At 36.2% G+C, this 23,055-nt stretch overlaps 1 protein-coding gene across 3 annotated transcripts in view; it reads left to right on the plus strand.

The window, feature by feature from the left end:
* NBAS (NBAS subunit of NRZ tethering complex) overlaps window positions 1–23,055 on the plus strand; it is a 158,775-nt gene that overhangs the window by 31,153 nt on the left and 104,567 nt on the right. For all 3 annotated transcript variants that reach the window (XM_038130268.1, XM_038130269.1, XM_038130266.1), the window contains exons 22-29: window positions 13,540–13,623; window positions 14,095–14,248; window positions 15,561–15,746; window positions 16,770–16,943; window positions 17,909–18,042; window positions 18,782–18,844; window positions 19,591–19,713; window positions 21,200–21,302. In XM_038130268.1, the coding sequence (XP_037986196.1) occupies window positions 13,540–13,623; window positions 14,095–14,248; window positions 15,561–15,746; window positions 16,770–16,943; window positions 17,909–18,042; window positions 18,782–18,844; window positions 19,591–19,713; window positions 21,200–21,302 (1,021 nt within the window). The remainder of the gene's footprint in view (window positions 1–13,539; window positions 13,624–14,094; window positions 14,249–15,560; window positions 15,747–16,769; window positions 16,944–17,908; window positions 18,043–18,781; window positions 18,845–19,590; window positions 19,714–21,199; window positions 21,303–23,055) is intronic.

Here is a 23,055-nt window from a genome sequence, read left to right on the forward strand (position 1 = left end):
AGTTATTCCTCTGAAACTTTTCCTAACTCAAAACACTTACCAGTTTTGTTGTCCCTGAAGAGAAAGAACAGTCTTTATTTCATGATAGCTAATGCTTCCCTTTTTATTTGTTGGTAGTATTAGGAAGACATTTAGTGATTTAATTAAGGTGTGAAAACACTTGTTTTATCCTTTTCTTTAAAGTATAAATTAGGACCATGAAGAGAAATTATTGAAGTGTTTACAAAATTGGTAAAACATATTCCAATTTTTCTCCTTTTTTAAAGTTTAGAATGTGAGACATAGGGAAGAATGGTCATCTTAAATGTGGCTATGATCCATTGTTGGTCATAAATAGGGTCCTTGTGTTTCTGAAGGGTTATTTGTTCTTGGTTTTGTTGTTTTTCTTTTTTTAATTTTTTTTTTTACTTTGTTGTTTGGTTTGTTTACAAAACTGACTTATGTGCCAAGAGACAAGATGACATCTAAAATAAAACATTTCACTAGTGATCTAGTAGTAAGGATGTGAAGTTATGGGATAAGAACTTAGTTTTGTCTGCTACTGAAAAATGAAAGTATATATTTTGAATCCTTATTCTCATAGCAGACAGAACTTTCTAGTGCTAGGATCAGGTATGTGCAGATTCGCACTTTTTATCCCCCAGATTGCAGAAGAGACAATACTATGTGTCTTGAAGTTTTTGTCTTTGGACAACTACAAAATGAGGATGAGATGAACACAAATCCCGTATACTTACAAAACCAAAAATATACTGTATATTTGATATAACCTTTTTTCTAAAACTGTTTCTCTGCTACAAAACTGATTGCTCACATAATATTGTTAAATGTACTCCCTAAACCAGTATTTTAGTAATGTAATTAAATATGTACTGGTGACAGTATCTATTAATGAGACTAATATACAAATGAAATAGATTTAAGTTGTATAAAATAAAATTTTCTTACTATTTTAAGGAGGCTTCTGGCAATTCTTGTTTCACATGAATTGAAGAGAATTTAAGTTCTTTGTAATTTTTTGGTAACTTTATTGTCCTTTTAGCGCTGGTGGTTGTTTTTTAGGGAGTTTATTAGTATGGTAAAATTACTGACATTCTGTAGATATGTTGTTATTGTTGTGAAATGTCATTAAATAAGTATGTTGTTTAGCTTTCTTTGTGTTAGAAGACAGTATGTAGGCGTAATTTTCTGTAAATTAACTGATTGAGCAAGATGATGATACAATTTATTAATTCCCACAAACATAAAAAAGTTGTAAGTAGTGACTGTAATTAATATGCTTCTGAAGAAAACAAAAACATTGCAAAAATATAAACCCGATGTTTTAATTGGTAGGAAAAATGTTGCAGCATTGCCACACAGTCTCTTGCAGCTTGTAATTACAGGGGTCTCAGGACAAAGAGTGAGTCAATCTATTGATGAACTTTGACTTTAGGCAGATAGATTCTGAATCAGAAAAGGACTGTCTGATTTTCCTTTTGAAATTTCACACTGATGTAGTTGGGAAATAGGGTGTATCCTTCAGGAGGTGAGTTTTTTTCCTTTCAGTTGCAAAAAAGGCTGCTCTCTAGTGATTTCTTTTAGATCCTTGTTTTTTTCTGAAAATTTTTGATTGCAATATTTGTACCAGCAGATTTCAATAGGGTGTGTGGCCACTGTGGTGCATGTGATGAGACCACTGACACAGATGAGCTGATGTCATGGCCTGTTTAAGAGTGCAGCCTGATCCAGTGGCTTTGCTTAAAGAGCACCTTGTTCATACCTTCTTGATGCCTTTGTTGCTCAGTTTCCTGCAGCTCAGACCCCCTGCTGATCAGAAACGATTTTGGTGGAGGTGTCTTCCGTGTCTACATATATGGCTCTGTGTGTGTGTAGGAGGAAGTACTGTTTTGAATTTACCATATTGTGTCTGTGTACATTGCACACTTTGAACAATAAGGGGGTTGATTCTCAGCTGGAGCTCTGTGAGCTGACACTCATCCCTATGGGAATTCATTACATTGCTCTATGCTCACTTAGTTCTTCCATCTCTAGGGGAGTCTGGCAGAAGCAGCACATGAGATTGTGTAGCAGGTGCTGCCTTGTTAGTGCATGGAGCAGGTGAACTGGGTAAACAGGCACCTCCATCTACAGCCAGGGTAAGAGCACTGAAACAGTTGCTTGCTGTGCACCCCCACCAACATGAATACACATTCAAGTGCTATAAATGAAGAGCTTCCTAACCTGTAAGAAATGTTTTTTTAAAGGTGTTACAACTGTTCATCTGCATCCTCCAGTTCAGCTGCCAATAGTAAATTCTGAGTACCTACTGAAAGAAAGGCTCCTTTGGTTAGTGCATTCTGTAGGCATAAAGCAGGTGTTTTTCTTGTACCTGGACATGTGATTTAAAGGGCATTGTCACAAAAATTTGAGGTCTTTTCAGTCAAGGAAGAGCTGGCATAACAAATGGAGAAAAAAAGTAGATTTTTTTTTCTCTTTTGTGACAGGTTATTAGGAAGTACATACATTTTTTTCCTGTATCTGCTTGTAAAAAGTCTCAAATGGTAGATATATTTTTGTTTCTCATTTTTGGAACGTATTTTATAGCTTAGCATCTTTTGGGGTTACTCAAAACAGTTCAGGAGTTCTGTGTCTAAGCAAGGAATTAATGTATTCATGAGATTCCTGCAAAAGTCTGTGTTTTAAGTAAGCTCAACAGCTCCCTAGTTGAGAAGGAATCTGAAATACTAAGACACATTGCTGTCTGCAAATGGTATTGACTTCAAATTGGTATTGTGATAGATGGACATTACTAAGTAATGTGTTTTTGCAGAATTTGGATTGTATTGTTTTCCTACTTCTTTTTGTATTATTTCTCATCTTCTTTTATGTTGATGGCTCTTTTGTCTCTGCTGTCTCTTATTGGGATTCATGCTCCTTCTCAAAGATCCATCAGATGCACAGACTACATCTGTTAGGACAACTAGAATGAAGGTGGTAAAAGTTTAGGTATTCAAAGGAGCTGATAGCTCTTTTTAATCTCTGTTTTAATAGCTATAGCTAGTGTTCTTAAACTATAGTTAAGACTGTTGCCCTGAGGTTTTTAAACGTGATCTAGGAAAACAGTGTTTCACCGCCATTATAAATACATAACCACAGTATTTTTCCATTTTTTAAAGTTTCTTATCTTTTCTACTAGGCTAACTGCTGTATTGTAACATTACTGCTCACATTTTCAACTCATGGAAGTCTGGAACTTCAAATGTATGCTTCCCTAAGCAGCCATAAGTCTGCTATATTGCACATTATGCTATAGTAAAAATCTTCCCCCTATAGCAACTTTTTAGGTTTCTGTGTTTTTGCTTCTTAACTTTCTCAAATAGTGGTGTTCAGTTGTGACATAAAGCGACTTTTTACTACAGAGTTCTGGATGAACTCCATTTGTCTGATGAACTGGGATGGGAATGTGAAAGTATCTCCTGAAAACTTAGTGAAGGTTTTAAAACCTGAAAATTTCCATGTAGTTGACTTTCGTCTATGAATGAGTAAGTACTACTAGGAGTTCATAAGCAGTTAACTTTGCCTTTCCATAATGATATCTTCTCCTGAACTAGGTTTTTAGTTATTGCCTGTGGCACTGCAGTTTCAATAAAGCTCTTAGAGCTTCATCTCATCCCTTCCTTGTATGTGCATGTAAATAGGCTTGATAGTGGAACGTTTGCAGAACTGTCTAATATATAATCCCCTCTTTTTCATATTATTTTTTTTCTTTGGAAGCTAGACTGCATTTGTTTTTAGTGTAATTCAGAGGTGTTCACGTTAAAAGAATTAATCTCATGGTCAGTTCCCTTTTTGAATTTGCTTGAATTCATTTGTTTAGTGCTAGAATGAAAATAATAAGGGCCTGTGGTTTATGTGCATGTCTTTTTTCTTTGAACTAACAGGAAGAAAAAAAAAAACAGTTCAGAGGAAGAAATGTAGTTAATTTCAAGGATGTATTTGGTAGAAAAAAAAAGCAGATTTTATCTTTTACTATGAAGTAGAAAAAATAATTTTTGAGAGAAAGATTAGCTTGTCATGATGACACTTATGCTCTTGTCTGGATTGACTTATGGTAGGGGCAGGGAAGGTTCTTGTCCATGTAAAAATAAAGCAGTGGTTTGGAGGGAGAGAGACACTCTTCTGCAAGCTGGTTGTGTGCAAATCTGTGATAACAACAGGAATAGCTCATTTATAGCCGGGAGGCTGCTGCAGTGAGCTGGCAAAAGTGCCATAAGATTGTTGGTTGTGAGGAGTTTTTGAAGAAGAGAATCAGTGCTTGAAGCCATGAGGGAGCTGTGGAAAACATGAACTGTCAGGGAGGAAGGAGCGAAGATTCACAGAACCTGCTGTGCTGCAGCTGAAGCTGAGGTGTCATTTAGCAGAGAGAGCTGAGTATGGCCAGCATGGAGAAGGTTTCAGACAGGCCAGTGGCAGCCTTCACATAACTTCCTGTAGCATGTGAGTTGAACTGTGGCTGTACTCTTGATCCACAGAACATCAGCAGGATTTCCTTTGTATTTTTGGCTAGTTAATGCCGGACTTGTCCTGACTTCATCTACCATGTATGTCTTTTGCCTGCATAGTCCTGAACTAGAGTTTGGCTTGCCTTGTCCAATCTTCTGATAAGGTGTTCCGCTGCCGTTGTCTCTTCTCTTCATTGTTCTTTTACAGGGTACAGAATAAAATTTCTCTCAGGAACATTCATTATGCTTTATAAATGTATACTTCTGAAGTAGTATTTCATGATTTGGTGGCAGATGGCTTTGATCTTACATGGAGTTCAACATTGTCTTTAAAATAGCTTTCACAAAATCAAAATGGGCTATTGCCTCATAATTTTAATTGTATACATGACAAAAAAAAAAAACCACAGTGAGCTTCTGAACTGTGCTTGTGTGGTGTTAGCTGACTTTTCTGATATTTGGATTATTCATTCTAGGTTGCTTAGGAGAGAAGAAAGTTTCCCTCTCCCCAGATTTTATCAGAGGTTAACCACATCATTAAAACATAGCTTGATTTGTTTATATGAAATCAGTTATAACTTTATCCTCTAGTGGCAGAGCTGCTTCAGAAGAGCTGTCACTGCAGAGTGCGCAGCACAGGGATTCTGAAGGTTAGCTAACTGTGGTGGCCAAAAGCTGTGGGATACCTTTTCCACCGGTTTATGCAGATCAGCTTTTCCAAAAGGCAGGACGTTTTAGGCAGCAGCTGCACTTCAGTCTTGATAAATTTGTCATACCCTACGGATATTTCTGGTAAATGAAGCACTTCTCTCTCTGCCCACCACTTCTGATCTTGTAGTATATTGAGCAGTTGGAAACCTAAAAATACAAATAATCAGTTCTGTAGTTGCATTTACTAATTCAGCGTTCAAATACTATAAAGAAAGAGAAGATTGTTTTCATGCAATATGAGCAATGCAATGCATATCACAGCTGTTTGAGACTGTGTATCTGGGATGCCTTTCTTGTATTTCATCCTCAGCTGTGGAAAAATTGTGACATAACAAAACTGTTTTAGAGACATAAGGATTGCAGAGCAACAGAAAGTGGTGTTGATTTCCCCATTGCTATTTGAGAAGATACAGACTTTGGTCAAATGAGTTTCTAAATTAAATGAAAAAGAATAGTTTAGTTATTTTATGTATGTAACACACATGCTTATGAGGAATAAATGAGTGTTTCTAAGTATTTTTCAGACAGGGAGACATTATGAAAAAAGACAGCAAAGATTAATCTACTTCCAAAATGCCCCAAACCTACCTCTAAAAACATCAGTATCTTTCACCAAAAAGATACTGTTTCATAAATGTGTTGGGGCAAATTGCACTTTGCATTCAATGTGGATGAGTTTACAAGGGAAAAGATTTAAAGAAAAAATATTCTGAATTTTCAACTCGAAGAGTCCTAGAGACAGACCTGTTGTATGAAATGCTTAAAAGGGAAAAAAAAAGCAAACCCACACAATTGGTATTGGTAATTGAGTGAATTGGAATCTGACCTTAAAACTGAGTTAGACCTTCCTCTTTTGAAAGCCTGTTCTTGGAGAGAAAATAATCTGCAGGTTTCAATAAATGCAGTTGGTATGATACAGAAACGACAATAGCATAGACTTCTTTTGTCAAAGAAAAGAATGGAAAGAATTGCCAAGCCAGTGTAAACAATAGAGTGAAAAGAGCAATATGGGAAAAGTCAGCTCTTTTTGAAGAAACAGAGTTGAATACCTCCATAATCAGTGAATTTACTGGATTCCAATCATATTTATTCTACTGTTGAAAAGAGAGAAGGTTAAAAGGTGGAGGAGAAGCAGTGGCTCAGGAAAAATAAAAAATACCCCACAGCCATGCTAATATTTGCATACAGTTGTAGTATGGCACAGCTGATAGTTTTGTTAGTTGGGAAAGAAAGCCCCTTGCCTTGGTGACTGCAGTGATCTGTCAGCAGCTGTGTCTGGAATTCCACGTGCATAGGAAAGAGGCTTAACCTGCAGTGTCTCTGACCTCTCTGGGGTTTCGGTTACAAGAACAAACCTGCAGAGTTGTGTAGCACAAAGAGAATGAGCTCTGGATCCAGTGTACAGTGCATATACAGCAGGCTGTCTGTGCATGCTGAATTCACCCTTCAGCCCTGCTAGATCTCTCTCTGGTGTGCAGGGCGTGTGTGGAGGTTCTGATTTGCCCCCATTCAGCTGCATTTGCTGTACAGGTGTTGTAAACAAAGCACTGTAGAAAAATGTGAGTTCTGCCTCTTCTCAGATACATGTTCACGTCTGTACCTCTTTGTCCCATCTGTATGCATGTTTTTGAATTTTCAGACTGCAATGGTATTTTGACACCTGAAGACTTTTTCAACTGACTTGCTTCCATTTTAACAACTACTTTTCCAGAGTTTGGTTGCTCTCTGTTTCTGCATGAGTCACTGAAATTACTGAGAATAGAAGTCCAAGGGAAAAAATGGTCTGTGCTAAATCATAAGTATCAGTTAAGAACAAACCTTGTGATAAATGTTGAGATAAATACAGCATTCTAATCTTTGCCTTTATGGAGGCAAAGGTACAGGGATGTCTCATCCTTTGTTTGTGTCAAGACTGGTTTATTCCAGTCCTTGTATCTAATTTCAAATACAAGAGTTTTTATTGACTCTTCAGAATGAGGAGAGATAGTAAAGACAGTTGGATACAGTCATGTAGGGAGCAAGAGGAAGTTACATATTTTATTAGTATTGTTGAGAAGGTGAATGGAGTTAGGAGTCATCTCTGAGTGCTGTGGGTTCTTTTTTTGTGTGGGTGTTTTGGGCTCACCAAGAAACTTACCTGTTAAGAGTGACTTTGCATAAAGCTGATTTATACTAGGATGAAAAATCTAAATATCTTGCAGCTGTGTCTTTATTGGTGGTGTTTTCTTTAAGCATTTATAGAAGAGGATTTCTAAATGCTGCTTGACTCTTGATGAGAATTTAAAAATCTAAAATTCCTCTCTCAGCTTTTTCTAGTGGTGAAACTGAATACTTTTACAAATGGAGCCAGAGCAGAAAATACTTTAAAAAGTATTTTCCATGGCTTATGCATACACCTGACTTATTTATCTGTAACTTTTCCTGCTGTGAGAAAGGAAAAAAGATAAGAGGTAGACATTTTGCAGTCAAGATTGCACTGCATGACAGTTCTTTCCCATGAAATGAAAAATCTTTTCTTCTTTAGTGTTTCACAGTGAGGTCTGTTAATAAGCTTTTATGAAAGACTTCTGAGGTATGCTTTTAGCACTTCTGGAACTGAGGTGTCTGGACGACTGTGGGATTCACTCCTGCAAAACCTTATGCTGAATCATGATATTGGTCTTGGTAGATTTGGCCACAAGGCAAATGGCCAACAGTAATTTTCAGGAGAGGAAAATAGGTACAGGCAAGCACACTGCAACATTTACTTGAAGTTTCTCAAGTGAGAAATAACATACATCTATAACATATGGCTCAAATATCCTCAACTAGATATTTTCTAGATGTAGTAAATTTTCATGAGACTTTATTCCAGGAATTCTTTCTAATTTTGAACCCAAGTACATGGTGGTTTATCTTCTATACTATGCAGCAGGTACTTAACAGCTCGGCTACATATTGTGTAAAACTGTATTGCTGCTTATTGTAAATGAGGCCCTGGTCTCATCAGTATTTACAGTATTGTCAGAAGTAAGTACAGTGAAATATCATTTCCTATTTAAGTGAAATGATAACATGAACGACATGGTATCAGTCTTGGCATATTGTTTCTTTCTTCTAGGATTCTTCAATATGCTCTGGCATTTAGAAAAGGGGCATCATACGCGTCTTGCCTCTAGTTATTCATATTGCTTGTCTCTGTACTTTTCACCTTTATTTTTATTGCACTCTTTTGAGAAAACAGCCAGAGAGACAGTTGCACATTGCTTTGTCCCTTGATGGATTTTGGAGTTGCAGGTAGGGAAGGAAGGGAACTTCCACAGAGGGCAAAGCCTGGGGACATGAATTGAGTGAGATCTCTTTTAACCATTACTTTTTTAAAGCATTAAATCTTCAGCTTCCGTTGACACTATAAACCTGGGATGTTAGGGAAGTTATTTTTAACGTAGTCTGTAAGTAATTAATGACTTCTGCTATTTGTAAAGGATTCTATTTTAAAGTCTATTTAAAAAAATATTTGAAACAGTTGGAATTTAGGGGCAAACCCAAGTGGCTTTTGTATTATAGGGAAGGGGAAGAAAGGGATAGGGAAGAAAGTATAAATTTTTAGCTGTGAAGAGGGAAATGCAAATTATTTTCTGAAAATATTAGGGATATGGGGTAATTGCATGTCTGCAAAAAGAAACATTTGCTAAGAACGGTTGACTGTGGGCCGGGGTAAGTAACGTTTGCATAAAAATTAAACTTTTTAGTCTCTAATAGTTGTATATCTGAGTGAGTAAAGTAACTCAACTATGTTATGAATAATTAGAAACAAGTAATTTGTATTGTTACATAATCCAGTTAAAAATATACAAGTTTTGACAAATTTAATGGTAAGCCTTTTGTACTACTGAATCTGTAAAGAAATGACTTCTTATTTGGAAGTATATGTCCTGGATGTAACTTCACCACATCTATGGCAAGTAAGCTGGATGTGACAGCAAAATTATGAAGAATGTGTTCAATGTGGTATTTGTCGTGGGCAGTCTTGGGCCAGTAGAGTTTTCTATAATTTTTTTGGTGTTTTTTTTTTCCCTTTCCAGTCTCATATGGAGGGATCGTACCATTAGGGTTGTGTGTGTGTGTTTTGTCTCATTCATGCAGAGGTGGTTTTAAATTTGCATTCTAAACATCTGTGTTTGTTTGTTTGTAGTAATTTTCTTTTTAAATAATTTTTTAGTCTAAAGAGGAAAATACTGAAGTTTAAATATCTATTAAATGTATGCACCTCTTTCACCTATTTTGCATGACTTCTTTCTCTCAATAACAACCAAAGCAACCACTGGAAGAACAGCCAAACCAAAGAAAATGTCCTCAAATTTTCTTCTGTGCTTCTGAGATTAGATAGGAAGATTTATTTAGGTGGGAAGCTCTTACTTAAGAGAGTCATGAAAGTGCAGGTGACTACTGGGAACAAGACTTTGCTTTCAGAGTAAATACAACAAGTGACATGTGCTGCAATTTTCTTAAGGGGTCTTGCTGTAATTATTTACTTACTGTGTAAATAATTGCTCTACTGTCAGGTAAAGGCATCAGAGACTCTTGCAAAAGCCAGATTTTGAAATACAGGGCTAGGGGCACAGTTTGTGTTCTCTTTAGAAGAATAATGGTATAGTTTATGTTGGAAAAGACTCTTAAGATCAAGTCCGGCTTCAAACCTAACACCGCTGAGTTCACCTCTGAACAATGTCCTTAAGTGCCACACCTCCAGGTCTTCTAAATACCTTCCAGGGGTGGAGACTCAGCCAAGAGGTGAGTGAGAGAAACTGAGAGAGGTTCAGACCTTGTTTTACAGGTTCCTTGGTACTCTTTGGGCTGTTCTTAGTGGAGCTGTGGGTAGGAATGGGACTAAGGGAAGGGCAGGTTCTAGTGCACATTCTTTGCTTTCTGATTCTTCAGCCTCTGAAACTACTCAGGCCCTCAGGCTGCTTTTAGAGCTTCTGTTGCCAGCTGGTCCTTGCCAATAGCTGATTATCTTCTTGCCCCTGTAGTTTATTAAAAGAAGCAATTGCTGTTTTATTGTTTTACTAATAAAGAAATAATCTCAAATGGGCCTGTAGGACTTGACTACTTTAAATAATTTTAACAAAGTGCCTTACAAACTTTGGGGACAGAATAATGGTTAATACATTACTATGTAAGCTAATGTTGGAGGAAAAAGCTATCTGTAATGTGAACTTGGAGTTGTTGCCTGAAAATATTTTCTTAATGTTATCTTCTCATAGTAGTTCTGCTACAGTTTTGCAGACATTGGAAACAGCTTTTGAAATGAAACCCTCCTCTGTTGTTTGCTGTATAAAAACACCTTTTTCCCATTAAGAAGGTGTGTTAATATTAGAAAAAATCCTCCTAATTCCTCCTAAAAAGAACAACATCAACAGAAAAACCCCAAACCCAACCAACCAACTGAAAAAGCAAACAAACCCCCTGTCACATGAAAACAGGAGGTCTTCTCAAACCCTTCATGTTTGATTAGTCTGAGACCCTCATGTCAGACCAGTCTGTCAGTGTCCCATTATGGAGACTCTTCATGGAGTGATGCTAGGTTGGAGGGCAGTTCTGTGCCAGAGACTCCTCCTAGGCCTGCACACCATTATTCAAGTGAGTTCCCCACTACCAGTGGCTGCCAGCCCCCTTGAAGGACTCAGGTTATGGAATGACACTCTTTATTAATAAAACTGTGACAGGTTAAGGTTGAAGGACTGCTGGTGGTAATATCTGACTGCAAAAACGTAATCAAAGCAGTAAGTATTACATAATGTAGCTCTGCTGCCTAGCAAAAGTTAGCTCGAGGTTCTCATTCGGTGTGCACAGAACATGGTTCTTACCCAGTGGACATCCCTGTGGGGGAGAAGACAGGTTCAGCCCATCACCTGATCCCAGAAGTTGTGATGGAGTCTTTCCTGACTTCTTCGATTCTTAACTTTTATACTATTTTTTTACATTTAAATGAAGAAATTAGTATAAAAGTAAATACTTTTATGCCTGTTCAGTGAGGGTTGGAGGTATCTTGGAGGCAGGGAATGTTGGTATAGTATCTGATATAACATTGGGATGGGAATACGCACTAGTCCAAGGAGAGTGTTTTTGCCACGGTTGATGCCTCAACAGCAAGACATCTTCCTTTATCTCCTTTGAGTTTTAGCTGCTCTGGGATTTATCATCTAAAAAATACTGCTGAATTCCCTCCTGCAAGGATTTCAGCAGAGCCTGGCCATGGTGTCTCCACTCTGCTCCACCCTTCATTTAGGCCCCCTTGGCACGTATTGTGTGGCGGAAATCAGGCACACTGACCTCATTCCATGCAGGGAGGAGCAACTGCATTTTCCTCTATAATTTCCATGCTGTTCAGCTGTGTCTATAACTTTCCACTTTTCTTTAATTTCCCCCCCCAGTCTTTTCCCCACCTTCACACCCCCTGCTTCCCCAAACAAAATAACCAACCAACATTTCCTTGAAATGTCTTCTTAAGCCTACTGGGAATGGGAAAAAATTTGCTAAGATATGAAATTGTCTTAGACAAATTTTGGTCTGCTTTTCTGTAAAATAGAACACAGAAAAGGAGAGCATTATCATTGAAATAGTGAGTCCTGCTTGTACTGTCTTGATTTTATATTTTGGAAGACATTATTAATCACACTTTAGTTTTTCTGGTATTTGACATTTCAGCTGATAAAGAATATTTTTTACAACAAACTGGGCTTTCCATAGTAAAATTTTCAGGTATGACATTTGAAATATGACTGTATTAATTTAATTTATGAAGTCAGTTTTAAACATTAAATTATTGGTAAATTATGTTATTTAAGATTTAAACAACTACAGCACCCCTTATCTCCAAAATGTATGGACTGATGATGAATCTTTGAAAAATAAGAAGGTGGCTTTATTCCTGTTTATACAACAAATGTTAGTTTGAAGTTTTCTTTCTGAATTATTATTAGTGATGTTGCTACATGGTGCATAATTATAAAGGCAGCCACAGAGTATCTTGTTCAGGTGAACTAGAATTGAAAGAAGGTGTTGCTATAGCTCTGGCTCAGGAGTTAGCAGTTTTCATCCTCAGCCCTTCATTTGTTTGACTTCTGTAATCTGCAAACCTGTCTCTACCATTTTACTGCTGGATTACTACAGCATGTATAATTTGAAAGGTTGGAACGACTGTGTTAAAACACAAGGTGTTGCTGGCTTATGCACAGAGGAGGGAGAGAAAAGAGTGGCCAGTGTTCTGGGTGAGATGTGTATGGAGCAGGGCAGTTTATGGGCATGCCTTGCTTTGTTCAGTGAGTTTAATGTCTGTTGCTAAATGAGATGGAGGTACTGATTTTTAGCTTTTTGTTTCAACTCTTACTATATTGTGAAATTGATTTGTTGGTTGGAGTTCTGTTTATTTTTAAGCTACTGAGTTACAGTGCTGCTCTTGAAGGGATGAGAAGGTTGTGTCAGTTGTTAGTTTATAAATAGGGATTGTCTGTGTAGTATAGCTGTTGCTATTTATTTTCAGGTTCAGGAAAAAATAAATTTAAAATAGCTTATTGTTTCGGTATGCTGCACCTCTAATGTGTCTACTTTGTACATGGTTTGTTTCCTATTTCTAAAAGTGCCAGAACCTATAAAGTTCTTCTCTTCCCCATTGGTTTATGTTCTGCACAGCTTAACATGGTTTTCTAGTGTTTTATGCTGCATAAACAGCTAGCCTTCTACACCAAGCCATAACTAATCATTCTAGTAATAATCCATGGTGTTCTTAACCTGCATCTTAAACAGTTTTTTTTTTTCATTCAACCTCCGTATTTAGTAGGTGTTTCATTGTAGAAGCTTGTAGTCAGAAACTCAGATTAAATTTGAGATCAGTGCAGCCGGGCCTGTGTAGTTTCAGTATGAAGATTTATGCTAAAATTTAAATGATTTTATTTTTGCTTTTCAAGTTGTGAATATCATAGGTTTTTACTCATTTCAGGCTTTTGTGACAGCATATGAAGTTAGTATACTTGTGAAATGGTAAAAACTCTGAAAGTATATAGTGAGTTTTTTTCCCTTTGTTTAAAGCATGGTCAGTAAGAAAATTTATTAATCTTTTTTATTTGCTCTTTAATGGTATAGGTAGAATATGGGTTTGTATGGATAACATGCAGGGAAAACCACACCTGTAAAGCTGCACTAACAAGTAATGAATCTTAAGTAATTGATATTGTAATTGACTGACATGCTTATCATGAATTCACTGAAATAATTTTGTATGCTTTATATTCCATTTATTGAATGCCATAACAAATTAAAAAGACATAAAATTATGTAAAGCTTCTCTTTTTTGTCATACCAGCTACAAGAAGGGGACATTGAAAATTCTTCCTTGGAATGAGCAGAAACATCGTGAAGAAGACTGGTGTGAAAAACAAGAATGCAGGTAAGTATATATAAAAGTGAAAATACAAAGAATTTATTTACTAATTCTTAAAAAAGCAAAAATATAAAGAATTTGTTTACTAATTCTTAAAATGTGGGAATTGACCCAGAAAGACTCACTTACTATTTTTGTGCACACTAACTTGTGTTTTCAGCTTTCTTAGGGACACTGACTGAGCCAAATGGAAAGCAGAGGTTGTGCAAACCTGGATCTTCAGTAGAGAGCATTCTCTTTCATGATCTGTCACATGTTTGAAATCTCTTACTAGTTCAGTAGAGAGGATTCTTTCTTTCATGATTTCTCTCCTGTTCAGAATCTTTTAGTAGTTCCTTTGCTGACAAAAACTAACACTCACTGTGGTAGGTTGATTGTATAATTTTCTTTCAGAAGTTTTAGGAAAAAGACTGAAGTTAAAAAATAGAGATAGATAAATACATACTTAACCATATACTTTTTTTTTTTTTTTTAAAGGATGGTTATTGAACCAACTTTGCAAGATGAAGGCCAGTTTCTGTATGAAAAACAACCTGAGTTACTGAAGTACAGGACTACTGACCTTTCTGTAGATCTCGTCACAGATTGGTATTTGAGCAGAGCACAGGAAATTGAGGAATATGCCATGCAGGTGAGAATAGCAGTGAGGAAGTGGTGGTGGCTGAGCAGCCTTCTTCAACAGAATCCTTAATAGTCTTAATGCGTATAATAGGACACTTTTCCCTCAGTAGTGTACACTCTGTCTCAACTTCATTATGGCTTTTGAAGTACTTGTTTTTATTCTGCAGTGTACTTAGGCTTGCTCTAAAGTTTATTCAGCCAGATAATTAATCCATATAAATAAATAAGGAAGCCACTAGATTCTGGTTTACCATAGCGGACAGTTGCTCTTTTGTAATCCATGAAAAGTGTTTACCATGGCATTTTATGTTTGTAACTAAGGGAGGGAAAGTTGTGCACAGTATGTTGGGAATGTGTTTTATGACCTGTCACATGCTGCTGTGTTATGTATATTGATACATGCCTGTCACGCATGTCACTGTCATGTCAGTAAATGGTACTGTCATGATTTATTCCTGGCAGTTCTGTTGTGTGTCTGTGGGACTACTGTGCAGCTTATTTCTGCTTGATTTTCTTTATATGTTAGAAGTGTTTGAAGCCTATTGCACATAAGACCAGAGTTCATCACTCTTGTGCTCTGGTATTTTATTGCTTCTCAAGCCAATTTAGCTGTATGAAAAGGAGGGTGACTGGAAATATCACTATAGGTTAGTTCTGATTATTGAGTTCTTCTATTCCACAAGTCTGCACTCCACCAGGGCTCTTTTTAATCATAGTTGCCTGTGATCTTAACAACCATTCAATAGGTATGGAAATGAAAGCAACTTCCAAGGATCAATGAAATTATATAACATACAAATTAAGTTGCATTCTGCTCTTCAAAACTTATGTCTGCCTCACTGAATATTTACAGCCAGTATTGTGTTCTTTGAAATCAAAACAGAACCTTTCATACAAAGGTAGTGTCAGTCACTGGAGAAAGACTGTCATTGGTTTTTGTGACTCTGTCATGGTTAGCTAGAAAAGTCATATTGTACGTCAATTACCTGATTGTTTTAGTTTAAAGCAATCCTTCATATTCCATGAGATGAGCTGTGTGTGATCTCCAGAAGGACTAATGTTCTAATTTACATGCGTCTATATGATGCATCTTGGTTGAAAGTATATAACAGTATCATCCCCTAAGATTAAGCATTTTGTGTGATCTTCATAAAACTGCGAAGGGCAATCCTTTTAGGAATATGCAGTCCACAAAAACTTCTAGGAACTTCAAATTACTTATTAAGCAACAGGGGAATAAAATAGATGCACAGACTGGACTCAGATTGAAGTTGGTGTTCGGCAAACACTTGTTCAGCAGTGTTTTTTTAATTATTTTTCAGGTTGACTGTGCTCTGTCCCTTGTTCGTCTTGGCATGGAGAGGAACATTCCTGGTCTGCAGGTGCTTTGTGACAATCTGATCACTCTTGAGACAGTGGTTTATGAGACTGATGGTGATCGAACTTTGACTTTGAAGGAACTTTTAGAGATGAAGGACATTGAGAAGCTGAGACTGTTGATGAAGAATGTAAGTATTTTGAATAAGTCAATAAGTATACCTTGAAATCCAGTAACTCAGATTACCCTGGATCCTGTGTATGTAAAGATGCTCATTTTTCTGTTGAACCTCCATCTTTAATTCAGTAAAAATTCCACATTTTCACTGTTCCTTTTTTTTTTTTTTTTGTGTTAGGGTTGTTCTTTTTGTTTCGTTTTTGTTTCTTTTTCTTTCTAACAAAAGCTAAATTTGCTGTTTTCTCAAAGACCTACTTTATCCCTGGCTGAGGACTCAACGTTAGTAAATTTTACTTGGAAAGCTGTGAATTGCCTTTTTATTGGCCTTTTTTGTAAGGATCTTCAGTATAGCTCTTGATGATGCTGCAGATACAACAACATGGAATGTGTTGCTTGGATGTTTTTTGGTGTCTTTAAATATTGTCAAGAAATTTTTATATTTGCCTCTGCACCAGATGTGTGATTTTGTCTCTGTATTGAGCTTGAGCATGGAATTTCAGAATAGAAGACGACCTCTTGGAAGGGTTGAAAAATAGCTAGAGATGGAACAGGGATCTGAAATTCAGTTGAAGAACACATAAGCACCAGAGGAAAATAGGAGAGTACTCAGAAATTAAATATAACTGTTTGGGATTTTTTGGATGGGGGTGGGTTGGTCTTTTTTTGTTTGGTTGGTTTTGGTTTTGGATTTATGTAGCCACTCATCACTTGTTTTTCTGTCTTGCATTCTTGCTGAATTACTGAAAGCAGTGCTACTCTGACATGCTTGCATGGTCTTTCACTCATTCTGAAGCTGCAGGAGGAAGACAGGCTTTCCTCACATAATGGGCTTTTCTCCTGTTCTGCTCAGTTTCCCCAAGCCATTGGGTAGCAGAAAGATTGTTTCAGTGCTTCATGATGTAGTGATCTGTTTGTGATAGGTGAAGGTAACTGTTTCAGTTATATTGATCAAAAAAGGTTCCATTTTTTTTTTGTTTTTCCTGCTTGCTTTGGACCTGTTCTTATATTTCCTCTCTGAACTCTTTGTGCTTTCCAGTCCTCAGATGAAAAATATGTGAAGAATGTTTATCAGTGGATGATCCCTTTTCTCCACCGCTGTGAAAACCAGTCCCCTGGTCTTGCAAATGCCCTTTTTAAAGAATACTTAGTAACATTGGCAAAGGAAGATTTGACTCTACCTCTGAAGATATTTCAGAATTCAAAACCTGATGTAAGTAAAGAGCTCTATTGATTGTACTGGTTTCTTTGGAAATTCTTGTCCTGAAGAGATGAATTCAGAAATAGTTAATCTAAGTCAGATCATCCTTCTAATCTTTCCTTTTGTCTTGGACCCAAGATTTGTTATGTTTTAGAAAACATTAATTAGAAATTTTTTTATCATAAATTATAATGCAGCTAAACTGTCTTTGATGACGCTGTCAAATTAATGTAATAATGATTCTAGCCTAGTAGAATAAAAATTGTTGAATGGATTCTTCTGCTAAGTAATTTCCCGGTGACCTGTTTAAAGTAAATTCCTGGCATATTTCCTTTATAAAAAGTAGATATAAAAGAGTTTAATGATCTCACTTTTTTTCTTGAGGAATTTTACTAGGAGTAGATTTCAAGTTACTTCCCCCTCTCCTGCCTTCCACAGCAAATGTAAAGAATAAATTGGGGGCCATTAGAATTGAGGTGAGAGTTGAATGAGTAAGGGTTGTAGTTGCCTTCTGTGTGAGGGTTTCATGCTCCTTCTTTGGCTTAAATAATTATTCCAGAGCACACAGGCACATATTTGCATGGTATTGAATGTTCTGAGTGTATGGACAGGAATCAACCAGCAAAGCACAACCACAGCTCTTTTATGTATGTTGATAATGTTGTACATATTAAATAAGTCTGACAAATGTTTGCAGCAGTTGCCTTCCTCTGTCCTGCACCCTTTACCTTTTCCACTTCTCAAATACAGAAAGGGTAAAATGGCATATCACTGTTCTTTCAAGTGTCTGCACTGCAGAAAAATAGCCAAGATAAGTTTCTGGTTGTAACGTTACCAGGTTGTTAGCAAGAGACATATTAATTGCACCTGAAGACGATTTATTTACTTGGAGTATGCATATTTTTATATTCAAAAGAAAATTAACTGTTGAATTAAAAGCAAGAAATAAAAACCAGTTTACTTTCTTTTCTTGTTAGTGTCAGCCAAAAATTATTCCTGATCAAGACCAGCTTATGATTACAGCATTGGAGTGTATTTACAGCTGTGAGCGAGATGACCAGCTCTCTCTCTGTTATGATATTTTGGAATGCCTTCCACAAAGAGGATATGGGTAAACATTTTCAGCTAGTTATTTGTAAATATTTTAGAAATATTAAATATAGTTGTTGATTAATGCTTTAAAAAGGGTTGCTGAATTACTAAAGGGCAGACAGAGTTACTGGAATATTCTGTTCACCTCTGAGTTGCCATGACTGTAGTGTGTGTATCTATAGACTTTGGCTGTGTACATACTCTTCCAGTTAATGCAGCAAAACAAGAGTTAAAGTAGCAGCCTAGACCAAGGCTTCTTTATTGTTTCTTAGACTTTTACAGTCTGATGAGTTGAGACCCAATGTTAGTGCTGTCTTACTAGTTTTGTTTCAATAGTGGTATCTTGCACTTAACTTAAAAGCAGCAATATGTCCCTGTGAGAGAAGGAAGATAGAAAAGCCTATTGAGGGACAAGTAATGCTCAAGAAAGTGAAAGCTTGAAGAGGAGATATCCTGTGATCTGTGAGGTGCAAACTATTCTTCCAGTATCTTTTACATGAAGGAAGGAGAGAGCCTGAGAAAAGTCTAAGGAGGAAGGGAGACATCTGCTCTTGGGAGACTGAGGGACCCTCTAAATTTTAACTGTCTTTACAGCAAGAAGCCAAACAGTTTTAATATTTGCAAGTAAACAGATTTTTTATTTTAATCAAGGAGTTTGTCAGACTGCTTATCTTCATAACTATGTAATACGAATTACAAGAGAAAATTATAAGGAGTATGTGTGTATGTATATATTTAATTGTGTGGTGTCATTGCAGGCCTGCAACAGATAAAACCAACACTCTTCATGATGAAGTAGACGAACTGGAACAAATTCTTAGGTATTTAATTTTGCTAAAATAAAAAGTCTATTCTTACAGTAATCACTAGGCATAGCCAAGAACTCTTTATGATAAGAAACCAGCAAAAATATTTGTCTTTTTTTAATGCTGTCAACAAGATTATCTGTATGTTTTTTTATATTCAGAACATAGAAATTTTGAGTGGTTTTATCAATTTGACTATTATAAGTCTCTAGAGATACTTTTATTCCAAGAAAAGTATGGGGGTTTGTGTTTTGTTTTTTCCATTTTCTTTGGGGTTTCTTGTGGGGGTCTTTGTTGGGGATTATTTTATTTGTTTGGTTGGGGGTTTTTTGGTTTGTTTTATTTTGGTGGGTTTTTTTTTTTGTGGGCAGCTTTGTTGGGGACTTTTTTTTTTATTTGTTGAGGATTTTTTGCTTTGCTTATTCTATTTTTGGTGGATTTTTTTTTGGCGAGCAGGAAGAGGGTTAACCTGAGGAATTTGTTTTGATCTTGATACTCTATAATGCTTTGAGTGATTAAAGACTAAAATTGTGAAGGTGTGTCATCAAGTATTGGTGGTATGTGTTTACCCTACAATATTATTAATATACATATATTTTTAAAAATGTAGGTAATGTTACTCTGGTTAACCTATACTGTAAGAGTTTTTTTGGGACGGTTTGCATTTGCAGTGCATATTTTGAGAGAGCTTTCAGAGTCCTGCTGCAGCAGCAGTAGCTGCACAGCTGTGCCGGGTTCTGAAAGGCTGGCTCTGTTTGCAGTGTGGCAGAGCTGCTGGAGAAGCACGGCCTGCAGAAGCCGGTTTTCTTTGTGAAGGACACCAAGGACAGTGCAGAGGAGGCTCGGAAGCTGATGGTCAGGCTGACCAGGCACACAGGTCGCAAGTTAGTATTCCAAGGGGAGTGGGGGAGAAGAGGGGAAGGGCAGTGAGGTAACAGAGCCTGCCTGCCTGCTTCCTGGCAGCAGGGAGCTGTGGTGTTCACCCTGCAGGCAGTGTACATAAACACTTTTGTTCAACTGATGGTTAATGTGATTAATGTTCTGGCTGCATTCTCCAGAGTCAAAAGTCTCTGCCTGCCTTCAAACCTGCTTTAGTATATTCATGTGCAAGTAAACAAGCTTCAAATGCATACTGGCTGCAAAATACTGCGGGATGATGAACTGTGAAAGTTAACATATTGTAAAAAAAATCCTTTAATACCTATTGAATTTTATTGAGAGTGTAGGATTTGTAAAATAATTCTTGGTTTTTTTGGCATGTTTTCTTGGAATCCTTATAATAGGGTAATTTATTGATTTTTAGGTATTGATTCTACCCATAGACTATATTCCCAGTATAATTTTTCAATTTTTCTAGTTTAACTCGTCTTTCATTTAACTTATCTTTCAAATGCATATGAACTATTAAATGGGTCTTGGTACAAGCAGATAAAAATTTTGAATTGTGGGAAAGCCAGCCATAACTGTGGGTGATTTGTCTTTCTTATTTAAAGCAAATATACACAACAGTTTATCCATGATGATAGAATGGTATTTATATTTTTAGTAGTCTGAAAGCTTTTTAAGACTTTTAGAAACCTCGCTTTAGAAAGATCAAGACAATGCCTCTGTAGGAAAAATGTCGATTTTTCCACTTCTGTTGGAGACCTTTTGTTTTGCCAAAGTAAAAGCTAATGCCACCTGAGAAAATCACTGTTAGCTGGAATTAGCTTGTGCAATTTAAAAAGGTCTTTTTTTTTAATCTGAAAGGCTCAAGATAATGTCAAAAAACATTCATAGTGTTTTTACTGGTGAAAGTTTTGCTAGAGCACAAGAAGTTGAAGTTTTGTGGATAAGCAGAGATCCACAGATCCAGAGAGTCAAGAATCTAAATACCACTCAATTTTAAGAAACAAAATCAAGTTGCAGCTTTATTCTCCTGTGATTGCATGCTATTGATTAGTCCTTTGAGATTGCCTGCAATGAACAGCAGTTTAATGATCCTCAGTTGCTGTTACAGACTTGGTTTTGACCTGCAGTTCCCAGATCAGTAGGAAGATAGCCCTTCCAACTTCCTGATGTATTGTGGAGCATTATCAAAACCTACTTGGGGGATCTTGAGAAATATTGCTTAAATCACTGTCTTATCCCACAGAAAACATAAAAAGAACTTTGGGTTCTGCATTGTTTTCAAACCATTTTATCCCACAGATACTGTTTTAATATTCATTAATATTAAAAGCCTTCTGTCTTTGAATCACTTCTGGTTAAAACTCTAATTAAATACTGAAATAAAGTTTGAGAAAACTTTTATTTTTGGTGATGGAAATCTACTGTTTTTCTTTAAAATTGTTGGGGAAGAGAGTATTTAATTTTAAAAAATATTTGTAGGCAACCGTCCGTTGGTGAGACGCAGTGGAAGGAGTTGCTCCAGGATATGTTGGACATGCAGCAGAAAGTGTATAAGTGCTTAAATTCAGATACTTGCTATGAGGTGAGTTTTATGTCTTCTTACTGACCTATGTCCCAAGTAAGCTACACATTCTTATTTCATATTGTTCACAGGTGCAAATACATTTTTCTGTGTTGCAACTTGGTTGTCTACTGCCTTTTTTTTCCACAGTATTTTATTTAAGAAAAAAATTTATGGTGGTTATTCATTTTATCTAAAGCTCCTCTAATAAATACTGTATATATCTTTTATTAAAATTCAACTTTTTCGAAATTGAGTCACCTTTGTGAGATTTTCTTACATAGCCTGTAATTCTTTGTACAAATATGTTTAGCAATAAACACTTCAGACTAATGAAAATAAAATGTGATCTTCACTCAAGCATTTCTTAAACACAGAGTTTTGGTTTGATGATATTATCCAAGATCATTATAGGATTATGGACTTTCTGCTGCTTGCAGTTGAAGTAAAATTACGTGAGATGAGAAATCTGATTTGAATGAAGGTAAAAACCCTTGCATGTGCATAAAGTCCAAACCCATGCCATTAGTATTTGCAAAAGACAGCTGTTAGACAGATGTAGAATTTGCTGTGACATATATTGTTTATTTACATTTTCACTTCAATGTACTGCAGTTTATTTCAGATGCATTACTATGTCACCTATAATTAGTGTTTATATCTATACAGAAGCCGGTTTTATTGCAGTTTACAGAATTAATTGCTTATGTCTACCCCTCTGATTAGCTCTTAGGAGAAGTTTTAAAAGCAAATTAGAAAAGAAAAAGACAATGCTATTCAATTTCTATATGAGAAAAATCACTCCTTTTCTGCAGCTGTACAGCTAGAAAAACTGCAACATGTTTAATAGCCATGATTTTGTGGTGGGCTACAACTTAGTGTACTTAATATTTTTTTTAAGTGCATGTTAACAAATTGTAATATTAGAGCACTCTGCAAATAAGATATTTCCTTCACTCAGATCTTAATGTAAGTTTTCTGTTAACATTTTTTTTAAACTCTGAAACGTAATTAAATAAGAAACTTAATAAAGGGGTTTGGAAAAAAATTATGGAGGAATGTTGAAATGCTTTGAAATGTAGTGCTGTCATATGCAATTATACTTTGATAACTTCAAAACTGATAAATTGATGAGGCAGTAAGGATTTGCAATCCCATGTGAGGTTTGGGTATTTTTAGCATGATGCTTACTCTCTTCTTTTTCCATGCATAGTGAATTCTGTTCCTCTTGGCTTCATAAATTTTGAGAGAGGTGAATGTTCTGTGTGTGATCTTTGAGGAGAATGGTCAGCTATGATATTTTGCATCTCTTGCTGTTCCTTGAGGGTTGATATGTTGTGAAATGGAAGATGATCTACTTATGTGATGTTCTTTAAGAAGGACTGAGCTGTTTTCCTTTCCAGAGCATGAGATGGTTTGGAGAGGTTCTTCCTAGAAAAGAAGTATCTTGAAATAAAGTATGCTTGGATAGAGTGCTAAATAGTCTCATTTATGCCCTCTTTCCCATGAAAAGTTGGACCAGATGATCTTTTGAGATACTTTCCAATCTTGGCTCTTCTATGATTCATTTATCCTCTTGAATTTGTTATAAACTTTTAAACCTTTGATAAAGGCCATATTGTTGCAGCTGTGATATTTCTGAAATGATTAAATTTTTTATGTTCCTTTTCATTAGCACAATAATGACTGTGCTCAAGAAAAAAACAGGTTTTTTTTTTTAAGGCATTGAGATTGAGTGTCTTAAATTGGGTAAAATTTCTACCTTGAAATAAAT

This window comes from Motacilla alba, chromosome 3, assembly GCF_015832195.1.
Source record: "Motacilla alba alba isolate MOTALB_02 chromosome 3, Motacilla_alba_V1.0_pri, whole genome shotgun sequence".
Taxonomy (NCBI): Eukaryota; Metazoa; Chordata; class Aves; order Passeriformes; family Motacillidae; genus Motacilla; species Motacilla alba.